Here is a 12,708-nt window from a genome sequence, read left to right as displayed (position 1 = left end):
GCTCGGGGCTGGAGCTGTCCATGGCGGGGCAGTGTCCCGGCGCACCTGCCTCACGGGGCCTGAGCGGACGGGGCCGCGGAGGCCACGGGGCGGCGAGAGAGCAGCGGGAACCAGGGCGTGGGGGAACGCCGTGTGGGGTGGGAGGCGCCGTGCGGCGGCGAAGGGGTTAAAGCGGCGGCGGCGGCGGCGGCAGCTCTATTTGCGGCTGCCGGAGCTCCAGGCGATTAGAGAGCGGCTCCGCGCCCCCGCCCGGCCCGGCGTGCGGCGGGAGGCAGCAGCAGGTGGCGGCGGCGGCAGCAGCAGCAGCGAGGGAGTTAACCCCGTGGCGGCGGCAGGAGGAGGGGGCTGAGGAGCGGGCGGCAGCGGCAGGAGGAGGGGGATCGAGGAGGAGCAGGCAGCGGCAGGAGGGGGACTGAGGGGCAGGCAGCGGCAGCAGCAGCCGGGTTGCTAGGGATGGAGAGATCCCGTGTCACCCGGATGTGAGTGTCATGTTGGCCGAAACTCTGAGGGATTTGGCAGCGGCGAAGCAGCAGCGGCAGGAGGAGGAGCAGCCCCTCGCACGTCGCTAGTCACTACCATGGGGGTCGGGTAGAGGGGAGCGCAGGGGCAGCGCACACCCGGCTCGGTGGGGTGGGGGCGTCTCTGCCCTTTTTTTTATTTTCCATTTTCCTCGTACGCACTGGAGAAAGTGGGAATCATGCACCAGCAGCAGCAGCCCGAGCGGCACCCAGCAGGTAAGAGCCGGTGCTCCCACCAAGGGCAGCGGCGTGTGGGGCTGAGGGAAGGGAGGGGGCAGCGGGGGAGGATTTATGAGGGATTTGGGAGTCGGGGGGATTAGGGAAGGGTTGGAGGGTGGGGAACGTTTGGGATGGGAAAAGAGATGAGCGGCAGGGCTCGGGGAGCCACCGGGGATGAGGTGAAGGCGGGATAAGGTGCTGCCCTCGGCGTGTGACCAGCATACCCGTCCGTCCCTTGCCCTGGGGCCGTTAACACCGGCTGGTTGGGCTGAGGGAGCTCGCGGCTCGCTCCTCGTTTCCCTCGTACTTGTGTAATCGTGGATAAACCTGCCCGGCGCTGCGGCTCATGGGGGTTCCCCGCGCCGGGGCGAAGGGTCGGGGCAGGGCCGTGGGTGCGATGTGCCCGGTCCGCGCAGAGCCGCGAGGCTCCTCGGCGCTAATCCCCTCCGGCACTGCCACATCCCCGCGGTTGTTTATAAACGATTCCTCCCCCACAGTTTTGTGGTATTGCCCCTGATAGGGGCAAGCTTTGTTTCCCCTTCAAGTGTTGATGTGGAAGGACGGTGGATAGGTAGATGGGTGGGTGGTTTGTTTGCGCCGAACCATGTTTCGTGGCATCCAGAAGGGCAGGCGGAAGGCGGAGGAGATAGATGGCTGTGCCATAGCAGTTTTATTGGGGGGGGGGGAACGTATGGAAGAGCGGGGATGCTTTGGAATCGTTGGCACTGACACCCCCGCCTTTGCCCCGGAGCCGTCCCGCCCCCGGCGCCGCTGCTCCCCGTGTCACGCCGCTGGCTAGCGCTCGCCGCTCTGGTGCCGGGTCCCCGCGGCAGCTCGGCCGCCTCCGTGATGCCCCCGACCCCCGCCGCCATCCCGGGGAGCCATCTTAAGGCTCCCGCGGCCCCTCGCCCCGGCGGGCAGCGGCGGCGGCCAACGCCAGGCTCGTCCCCGTGCACGCGTGTTCGTGGCTCTCGCGTCTTTCTCGTTGTCTATTCCCCCCCGCACATAGAAAAGGAGGGGTGTGCTTTTTGTGGCTCTCTGACGAGCAGCGATCGCTGCGGAGCTGTTTTCCTCTCCTGCCTGGGTAGATCCATTTCACAGTCATCCCCTGCTAGCCCTGATTTCCAGCACGTATATTGTGCCGTTCCTCCATATTTCTTCCCACCCGGGCATCTGCAAGTTTTTGAGTTTCACTTGGGAGTCTCTCCTTTCTACAGGTGCATACAGCAGTAGACTCTGTTGCTCTAGTTAAGGAGCTTGCAAGGAAAGATCGGGGCAATGAGGTGGTATTTTGCCTTCTTGGCTGTCACTGGGATGAAGAGGACTTTATTAGTGTTTGGAACGTACAGTTTATTATTTTAAAACCTTGTTAAAAAGCAAAACCAAACCCCATTCCCTCTACAGTGGTATCATGGGTGTAATTTCTAGTGTGAAAGATACCAGTGCTTTATGAATATGTTTATCAGGAGACTATTGGATTCTTCACTCATGAGAGGCAGCCATGCATTTTTCTTTGAGAATACAGAGTAGGGTGAGATTTAACTTGCTTACAGGACCTTCCTCTCTTCTAAACCCCAGTTTTGGTTATTCTTAATTGAACAATGAATAAGAATTTTAAACAACTACTTTTTGATCAAAATGAAATGAGAAAATAGTGAATACTAAGGTATTACAGCAAAGTTCATTTTAAGGAATAGCTATGTTTTATTGGATAAACATGGTGACATGAAAGCTGCCATTCAGTTAGGAAAAAATGCAGTAAGTGGAAGAATCAAAACATGAAGTGTTTGTGTCTTGATGCTTGCATTAAACTCCAAGTTACGATACTGATTCCTAAGTGCTTTTTATTGCTACTGTTCAGTCACACATGCATCTGCATATACTTGCGCTCTGTAGTACATGTCATGGAAGCATCACACTGCCAAGAAGTCTTAAAATAAATCTTTTTCTCAGAAATATTGGGACACATTTTAGCATATAAAAAAATATAACCAAGTACTTCTTTTTTTTTTTTGTCCCACAGAGGCGAACTATGCAAGTAGCACCAGGATTCCTCTCCCTGGTGACGGACCAGCTATTCAGTCAAATAGTTCAGCACCATCCAAGCCGACTGTTCTATCTTGGCAAGCTGCAATTGATGCTGCTAGACAAGCAAAGGCTGCCCAAAATATGAGTACCACCACAGCCCAGCCTGTAGGATCTCTGTCCCAAAGAAAACGCCAGCAATATGCCAAGAGCAAAAAACAGGGTAATACGTCTAATAGTCGGCCACCTCGTGCCCTTTTCTGTTTATCCCTCAACAACCCAATACGAAGAGCCTGCATTAGTCTAGTAGAATGGAAGTATCCTTTGATATGGTTTCCTTTTTTTACAATCTGTTCCTTGTATTGATTGTTTTATAGCATCTTATAACATCACAGCTAACATATTAGTTAACTTGCATTTGTAGGTAACTGTCTTTAATTTTGATGGCAGTTAATTTTGCATAAGTTGCTGTTAAGGATAGCCTCCTAGCTTGTGTCCTAAGGACATAGAATATCATTTTACTGAAATAAGTAGCTCAAAGTCAGAGAAGAGCCCCTAGCTGTTCCTTTTGTTTTGGAGGAGGTGGGGGAACATTTTCAGAACTTTTTTGTTACAAACTTACATTGTATTCCAGCAAACCTTTGTATTGCATTTGTTGCTTTCCAAAGAAGGTTGAGTGGATAGGAGTAAATCTAGTAGTGTTAACTGGGAGTTGATCCGAGATGTCAAAACCTGTATCTTCCATATTGTAGTTTGGTGTATTGCTGTTAGGGCGAAAGAGTCAGATTTAGAAATCTTTTAAAAAAGATTATTTTTCCAGGTACTAGAAATAGGGAAGATATTTAGTTAAGTCAAGGACTCACTCTAAGTACATCGAAGTGTTTGAAATATATTAATCTTCTGGACTTCTACAACATATGCCTGCCACCAAACATATTAGAAGTGTGCACATGTGTAGAGAGGAGATCAGACATACTGGTCTGTATTCCCAATGACTTCTATGCTGGGAAGGATTCTTTGTCTTTAGGTCAGTGGTTGTGATGTGGAAGTATGTGGGTGTCTGTGGCACAACCGACAGTGTGTTGATTTGGCATCACTTAATTCTCAGGAAAAGGTTTGAAATAAAAGATAGTCTGGTTGAGGTACGAGGAGAATAATGTTGGCCTATTAGTCACAGCAGCATCCCTGTAACGGGAAACAGCTGTTCAAGAGAGTGGATTGCTGAGATAAGACTCATTTTGTTACTGAAACAGAACAGCCAACCTGGCAATAGGAGCTGTTACTCATTTATAGGGCTTGGGTTTTTTTTCAATTCTTTGAACATAATTCAGTTGCAAATTAAAGATAGTGAAATAGCGGCTTCTTTCACTGAAACTGGTAGAAGTCCAACTAATTTCAGTAAATTGGCCTCTCCTTGGCTAAGGTCAGTTAAATGAAATTACTATGGATCTAGAGTGGAATAATTCAGGGCTGAATTTGTCCCAGTAGCAATACATCATAAAACAAAGTTGTCAGTCTTGCATTGCTATCATTTGTTCATTGCAGTCTGGAGAATGCTGCATGTTGTGTGTTGTAACTTTACACAATGCAGCAGCTGTTGATGTTGATAGGCTTTGTGAACATAAACTCAGCCCTTGAGGTGGCAAACTTTTTGCAAGTCAACAAACAAAATGTAACAGATCTTAAGGGACAGATGGGGCTTGTAGGAGTTAGTGGTTTGTGTGAATTGCTGTTGTTTTGGGGTTTTTTGTTTGTTTGTTTTGTCTTTTTTCTTTTCTTCCCCCCCACCCCCCCCCCCGAAAGAAATGTAAAATGACAAAAATATGCTTTTGGGTGTTTTCAGTATTTTTCCTGTAGTCCCTTGTGGGATTCTTACAGAGATGTGTCATGAAGTTGTGCATTGAATTAAGGAAGAATGTCAAAAATCACAGCTAAAGCCCTAAATGCTCTCTTTCCAAACTTCCATGGATATGTTCTTCATCTGGGTACCTCCATGTTTGGAGCTACAGTAAAACAATGAAATGCTTTGAGGGATAGGCAAATTAATGATAAATTGAAGGATGAACTTCTACTTTTAAGAAATATTTTTCTTTCTGGAAGACAGAAGGTATCTTCAGGTTTCAGTTGTCGCCATCCAGATATGGTATTGTCAGTGCGAAGCCTATAGCCTCTCAGTGTGCATGGCTGACAAGCCAGTAGTGGTGTTATATTCCCCAATTTGCTCACCTAAACTTTCATCTGCTGTCCTGGCCAAAGCAAAGTTATTCAGCTTCCCAGCTCTCATACCGGAGATCTGTTGTGATTTGCTGGGAATCTTTCTCATATCCTATTACGAATGAGATCCCAAATGATTTTTCTCTTTTGGGCAAGCACATTTCTGTTAACATTAATGAGACCTACGTGAGCAAATGAGGACAGAACAGCTCAGTAAGTGTTCCTTGACCATCATGAAGGCCCATGTATTGATTTAAGGGTGTATAATTTTATTAATCTCTGGAACTTAATCTAAATTGCTGTGTGGCAGCAAGAGTAATAGTTTTCTCTTGTTCAATGTTCTCTTCTTTTTTGGGGAAAAAAAATCATTGTGATGGAAAACAATGTGGTGCAGCTATATAACTAAAGGAGACTGTTTGTCATAGTTGTCAGTCAAAAGGTTGCCTTAAAAGTAAGATTTAGTTTATAAGTGTTGATGCTGAAAGAGTTAGACTTAAAAGTTCATAGATGGACATAATTCATTAATTCCTTAACAAGATTTTCCAGACCATTTGACATATTTATACTGTTGTCTATTTTTGCCAATTGTGTGGCCTTAGCTGTTTACATCCCATTCCCAGAAGATGATTCTAATTCAACAAATCATAATTTGGTAAGTACTCTTGAGTTTTTAGTATTTCTTTACTGTATAAATTGATGGTCATGATTAGCTGTTAGTAAAAAAGTTAAAATTGATATATAGTGAAAATTTAGAATGTTTATGAAATTACTTTGGTGTTTTTTCAGTTTTAATATGTGCTCCCTTATGTCATGTATTTAAAACAACATTTTTCAGAAGTTAAATTCTTTGGAGTGGAATGTACATTAATATTATGCTGCTTGTATAAACATATTTGTGTGGTATAAAAACTTTAATTCCTATTGCTTATACTGATAAAATATATTTACTAGCTGTTACTGTGCTTCTGACTCTTGTTTCAGTCCTGAAGTTTTACTGCCTTTCCTTGTATACTTGTCTAGTTTGTTTTCATTTTTTTAACAGTGTTGTTTTGCTGTGTATTTTATTAGATATGTTAGCTTTTAATGAGAGGATGGTGGGGAATTTTACATTAATACATTTTAAAGTGATAGGAACATCAATGTGTATTTTAAAAGCAGTCACTGCTGGTGTAAGTGATCCCTCAAAAAAGGGATGCTAATGCAGTAAGCAGAGCGTAGAGATGTATTTCTTCAATTGAAAGTAGCAACTAGAGTTGCAGTTGAAAAAATACAATGAAAACTAATTTTGTGTTAATTCTGTATTAAAACTTAGAAAAGCTGTTACATTCAAGGGTAATATTGAATTATATTGCCGTAATTTCATTGTTTTAACATAATCACCATCTTGAAATAGTTGAGTTCAGTAGTCCTGTACTTTCAAAATCTGCATGTGACTTTCTGGGAGAGGGGAGGTTTCTTCATAAAATCAAGAGGTACCAGTAAGTAGGCAATTTTGGATTAATTTACCTGGAAAATTTGGGTTGATGTGAGGTTTTCTATTTATGAACATGTTTGTGTGATTTGTGGTGTGTAAGCCTGTTTATTTTCCTGAAAGTAATTATTCTGTGCATATGACCCATCTTATATATTTTTTTGTTTATCAAGCTGAAGCAAATATGGACAATAAAAAGTAGTGGTGAAAGGCAGAATAATTCAGGTCACTGTAAAGAATGATTTATGCAGCTGTCTATCTAGCCAACCAACAGTCTTTATTTCTCTCTTCTTCCCTGTCCTCCCCCCCTTCATCCTGAGAAATCAGGGCACAAATCTCCATAGCTGTCAATCCACCAAGAGATCTGCTAATAACTAATTTCATAATGCATTACATGAAAAGGGTAAAGCTGTTAGTTGTGTCAGAGGCTAATAGTGCAGCAAGAAATATTGTTAACATTAGTTTTGTGAGGCCAATGCATTGACATTTTCGTCCCTGATGGTTTTTCTTTTTTTTATCTGATGTGGCAGGTTTGTCTAAGCAAAAAAAAAAAGATGTATATATATTTCTTGTAAGACATCCTTATGCTTTTTAAGTAGAAGGGGTCTTGAAAACCCCCAGTTATATATGTACAAAGCTTACTTAGTTATTTAAAATTCTCTCAAATTCCCATTTAAATTTGCATTCTGTTTCTACTGATGTTGAGTAATTCCACTAAGTTTGCTCAGAGAACAGAATTTATCCTGGCAATGTACTTTCAGGTGCTGGGACAGATTTGAGCTCGATAAGGGAACATACAGGAACATCCCTTGTACCTTATCTAATAAAATAAATAGTTCTGCAATGAGCACATTGGCTTTTCTTACAACTGAAGTTCTGCATCATGAAATACACTAACCAGTGGGTCTGGGTTCATGTCTCTTCCTCTGGTATTTCACTGACGTTTTCTAGTGTAGACCCACTTCCTTTGTTGAACTCTTAATGTATATTCAAGTGTACTGTGAGAGAATATTATAGAAGAGCTGAGTTAGAAATCTTTGAGCTTACTTTGGAACCTGCTTGAGCATGCATTTCCTGATGCTGGAGGTGTGTGTCTAGACACATATTTGAGAGCGAGCGGGCTCTCAGTTGTCTTATAGTGGAAGTAGGGGTTGTTCTGTCAAGTAATGTTCAGGTCTTCTGTGATACTGGTCTAAAACCCGAGACCAAATCCTAAAAATTGGTATTAAATCCTATGAACAGGCTTGGCAGGATTTTAGCCCCTGGATGTAGATATGTCTTCCAGAAGCCCTGCACTGCTAGTGTGACCTTGCTGGGAGACTGTACCCCACTCCAGCTTTAATTCAAGTTCAAAAGCTGAGCAAAGTAAGATAATTTCCTCTCTCCTTCCAGCAAAGGTGTTTGGTCCTTCCAGCAAAGGTGTTTGGTCCTACCAGCCCTGTAGCCTCTTTGCATCTCTGGGACACTGGCAATTATTGACATGGTGCAGATTGCAGCACTTGTATCATTTAGTGCCTTGGGGGAGAGACCAGGGTGAGGAATGGGAACATGTGCTGCCTCTAGTGCCTTCACTTTCTTACTTTGCAAACTCCAGAAGTTCAGCTTTACAAATTTTAGTTTTGTTGTGGTTTAAGCCCAGCCGTAAATCAGACCATACAGCCTCTGTCTCATTCCCCCACTTCCCTGCCCTGCTCCCGGAGGGTTGGGGAGGAGAGTCAAAAGAATGCAACTCCCACAGGTTGAGATAAGAGCAGTCCAGTAACTAAGGTATAACACAAACCACTGCTGCTACCACCAATAATAATAATGATAAGGGTAATAGCAAGGGAAGAGAACACAACTGCTCACCACCCACCAACTGATACCCAGCCCAACTGATCAGTGACCTAGCCCTTCCGGGGTAACTGCCCCCAGTCCTACATCCTGCGCATGACGTGCTGTGGTATGGAATACCTCTTTGGCTAGCTTGGGTCAGGTGTCCTGTCTCTGCTTCCTCCCGGCTTCCCCTCCTCCCTGGCAGAGCATGAGACTCACAAAGTCCTTGGTCAGGGTAAACATGACTTAGCAACAACTAAAAACATCGGTGTTATCAGCACTCTTCCCAGGCCGAAAGTCAAAACCACAGCACTGCACCAGCTGCTAAGAAGGAGGAAAATGACTGCTACTGCTGAACCCAGGGCAAGTTTGCATACAAATATTACATCTAGGGCTTGGTTCTCAGGGAGTAAATCAATGTTGCTTCATTGAGTTGAATAGATTAATTGCTTTCCATCAGCTAGCAGAACTGCCTCATATTTTTTTAATTTGTAAACAAAAACCTTAAATATTTATGCATCTGGATTTTTCTTTTTGTGACTACAAAATACACATAATTTGTAATCTGCCATGGAATGAGGAAGCAATGGTACAGTAGGTCAAAAACCACTGGAAATGAAAATGGAAACTTTTCTAGGTTTTTCTTGGGGTAGGGAGAAGACCATTTGCATGTCTGAGAATTTGAGCAGCCGATGTGTTCATTCTTCATGACTTCATGAGGTCATAAAGTCAACCTCAATCTAGGGGTGTGTGTGCAGAACAGGTATGCTCTCCTCTTGTGATGGGATGTTAGGAGGTGGCTTCTGTATGCTGGAATTTCCAAGATTTGTAAGAAAAACCTGAAATAAAATTTCTAAGTCTGTCTTCACCTGTGACTGAGGCAGTGAAACACTGACCATCTGTCATCCACCAAGTGCTGGCTGAGTCCTGTGCTTACCTTGTTGTGAATGTTTCAACAAGTGATGTCTAGTCACCACAGTTGTATGTTGCGGTAGTAATGGTAAAAGAAATTTCAGCACAAATTACCCTCAAATATGACAAGCATTTTAAGTAACAGGTAGATGTGTCTTAAGAGAAATATCAAATCAAATGTGTACATATTTATGTATTGTTTTAAAATAGGTGGTGTCTTAAGTATCGTTCTTGAATGTGAGTTTTTAATTTTAAACCTTCTCACAGACATCTATCTTAGGTTATTTGTGAGAACGCTTGTTTCTAGAACAGTAGACTATGGAAAGTTGATGGTGTAAGCTAAGTGTAAGGGTGGGACAATTGTGTTTTTTCTGTCAGTCACTCATCTTTGCTGATGTGCAAGTTGTGATTGTTGCAATTTTTGTGACAAAGCCAGCAGCATGCAATGAGATACTTATGATAACTTAAGGAAGCAATAAGACGTTTCTTCATGATATCAATGACTAAATTAAGCAGATGGTAATCACTGATGTGGGATAGGAGTCCCTTTCATTATTAGTGTGTTTGTCTTCTCATCTTCTGGGCAGGCAGGCTTAGATTTCCGTTTTCCCTTTTTGCTGTTCTCTGAGAATATAGGGTGTACTTCTGCTGTTTCCTTGTACGTTGGATTCATGGTTATATTCTCTCTCGAGACCGATCTGTTAGTACTGGGTCATACAAAACAATGTGTTACAAACAAAGCAGAAGTACGGAGTTGAGTTCAGACTGGACTGTGTTTGACCACTTGCTGAGTAATACAGTACTGTGTTTTCTGGGAAAGTTTGTCTAATCCTTTGTTTAAAACACCTTGACATTCTCTCTGATGTGTGCCAGGAGAGGCAGGAGGAAGGGATCTTCTATACTTAGAGTATTTCTCTCATGCTTTTCTATACTGCATAGAGTGCAATACAAGCTAATGAACTTCAAAACCAGTTACTGAACTTGATTCTGAGTTCTACTTAATTCTTCATCCCTAATCACGTCATGTTCTTTCGCAAGTGAGCCCAGGCTTTCTGCAAGTAGATGGGTAAAACTGTTATTGAGACAGAGAAGTTGTTTTTCTCTTACAGCAGAACAGGAGCAGTGTATTCTGGGGTGAAATACTCATAAACTTACTACTTCATATGTTAATGTAGTTTCTTTCATCTACCTTCAGAAGTTTCAGGATCTGAACTTTGCATGCTTGATTCAGCTTTTCTTTTGGCTATGTTTCTTGTCTGAGCTTGATAAGAAGCTGTTTCTGTCAGGAAGGGTTTCCTGTATATATCTGTGTTCTGTTTCTGTCTTTTCCATTTTTCTCCCCATCTGTAGTATATTTCCCTTCATGTCTTTTGTGAACTTCCCACTCTTTCCTTTCTTTCTTTTGTGCCTACCCTTTGGCTTTCCTCTGTGTTTACTTTTCCATTTGTCCTCTTCTGCAGCATGCTTTGCTCTATTCCACTCTTCCACCACAATTTTTTTCTTGTATCATCCTGCTGTTCCATATTCTGCTTTCCTGAGCTTTGCCTCCTACTGACTTTCCAACTGGTCTGACTAGCACTGGGCTGCTTTACAATGCACAGTGCAAGTCTGGATCTTGGCTCCAATCGACCTTTTTGATTGTTACAAAAAAAAAAAAGGTAAATGTGGACAATAAGAAGCATCCATCCATTGAGAGTCTATGAAAATGACACCCCTGAAGTTTGGGTTGAGTCTGCTTTGGGTGTGCTGCATCTCTAGTGGCTAGACCCTGAAGGGTTTCAATGGTGACACTGTTCTTCTTGAAAAGAGATTGATACTTGCATAAATTACAGCAAATCAGCAAGTGCAAAGTCATGTGAGTAATGGGCTTGACCCTAATGCATGAAGGGCTGGAACCTAATGGTAATTAGCCTCTATGCCCCTGATAAGAGGATGCTTCAGCCTTGTTTCTGACTACTATTGTCAGCAGGGAACCTCTCAAAGAGTGTAGTTTTGCATTAAAAGAAGGTATTTCCAGCCTGTGCTTGCAGAGCAGGTTGGGTGATGGTCCTGGACACCTTTTTTTCTTCCAGGCGATTGGGACTGGGAGAGCCATAGTAGTGGACACTGCTACAGAGAGGTAATGTTTGTGTCTGAGCTTTCAGGCAAAGACTTTCTTTGTAAGTAGATTCAGGTGGATCTTTCAGTAGCTCCAGCAGTAGTTGTCCCTGAACTGTTAGCTGCGCCTTCAATCTAGGGCACAGCTGAGAGTACTCTGAGAAGAGCTGGTTGAACTTTTGACTTGGAGATGTCAGACTTCCTATCCTTATCTCATTAGCAACCCTATGACTCATTAAGTTCTCAGGCCACATAAATAATTAATCCATCCATTGAAAAAGTTATTTTTTACCTTACTTACCCTTTACATGTAGCTTATCTGTAAATATTGTTGTACAATGTTATTAATTTTAACCACATTTAGTAAATTTTTTTTGTTTAATTGTTCTGTGATATATTTTAGAAAGGCTTCCACATATCCTTAGTGTCTTAGCTGTGTTTATTTTTGTAGTTCAGGTGTCTTTAAGGCCTGGATCTATTTCCCCTTACTTAGAACATCTTCCAGTCTAAATAACTTATACTGATTTTTTTTTTTCCTTTGGATTCTTAGCTAATGTTCTTTTCTAATGTCTCTGCTAGCTGGCACAGAAGTCATCTGAGTAAAATTTTCAGGTAAAATGAAAGATAACTTGTACTCTACTGAAAAATACTTCGTTTTGTGTATGGAAGATCATGGTGGAGACGTGATAATGTTTGTGTTTATTTAGCCAAGCACCTAACTGGTGGTACTAAAGGAAAATGTCATGAAATTTAATTTGAAGAAGGATTCAAAAGTACTGGATCTAATTGTAACTGATGTACCACAGGAATTTTATGTTGCATGTTGATTCAAGTCAGTGAAATGTATTTATAGCTCTGTGTATGAGTATTTGGGAGGTCCTGCAAGGAAAAACCCAAATGTTAGTAACTGTCCTTTTTCTTTTCACACAGGCTTAAACATGAATAAGCTTGAATTCTTTGCTCATCAGTTTATCTCTGTGTGTAAATGTTCTCAGGGATAGTTTCAGTAATATTTTTAGGTGCTGCTTTTTATGTACATCAATTACCCTGATCTCTTTTATCATTCAGAAAACCCATGAAGTAACTATTCAACTACGGGAGCAGTCTGACTTACCTTTCTGAAAACTAATGGTAATGCTGTTTGGTCATTAGGTGAGACAGCACGCATCAGTAAGTAATTCTTGCACAGCTGCAAGAATTCCTTATTAGATGACATTTCTGTTAAAAAATATTCTAATGCTGTACTCTGCACTATCTTAATATTTACATTTTTCATATTGCTGTATGAAACTACAAGTATGTGCTACTTCCAGTAGTATGCATTGACTGATTATTAGGGATTGACTTTACTTACCAGTGCAGATCATGTATTTACAAAAACCTTTTCTCCTTTGTGGAAATTCTGAGTTGGTGGTTTACACCCACTTTGTCCTGTAG

The 12,708-nt window shown here is 42.5% G+C and overlaps 1 protein-coding gene across 13 annotated transcripts in view; it reads left to right on the top strand.

The window, feature by feature from the left end:
- The first annotated feature begins 353 nt into the window (after positions 1–353).
- The window catches only part of CACNA1D (calcium voltage-gated channel subunit alpha1 D), a 188,297-nt gene continuing 175,942 nt past the window's right edge, over positions 354–12,708 (top strand). For 5 of the 13 annotated variants that reach the window (XM_057417741.1, XM_057417735.1, XM_057417733.1 and 2 more), the window contains exons 1-3: positions 355–734; positions 2,761–3,079; positions 5,523–5,628. In XM_057417741.1, coding sequence (XP_057273724.1) covers positions 698–734; positions 2,761–3,079; positions 5,523–5,628 — 462 coding nt within the window. In that variant the 5' untranslated portion in view covers positions 355–697. Of the gene's footprint in view, positions 735–2,760; positions 3,080–5,522; positions 5,629–12,708 lie in introns of all 13 variants that reach the window. The other 8 variants (XM_057417744.1, XM_057417743.1, XM_057417739.1 and 5 more) reach the window with 2 other exon arrangements.

The sequence above is a fragment of the Pezoporus wallicus genome, unplaced genomic scaffold (genome assembly GCF_028554395.1).
Source record: "Pezoporus wallicus isolate ANWC-B61680 ecotype Strahan unplaced genomic scaffold, APGP_CSIRO_Pwel_v1 contig_8542, whole genome shotgun sequence".
In the NCBI taxonomy this organism is placed as follows: domain Eukaryota; kingdom Metazoa; phylum Chordata; class Aves; order Psittaciformes; family Psittacidae; genus Pezoporus; species Pezoporus wallicus.
The sequence above is the reverse complement of the archived record's forward strand: the minus strand, read 5'-3'. Positions and strand labels throughout refer to the sequence as shown.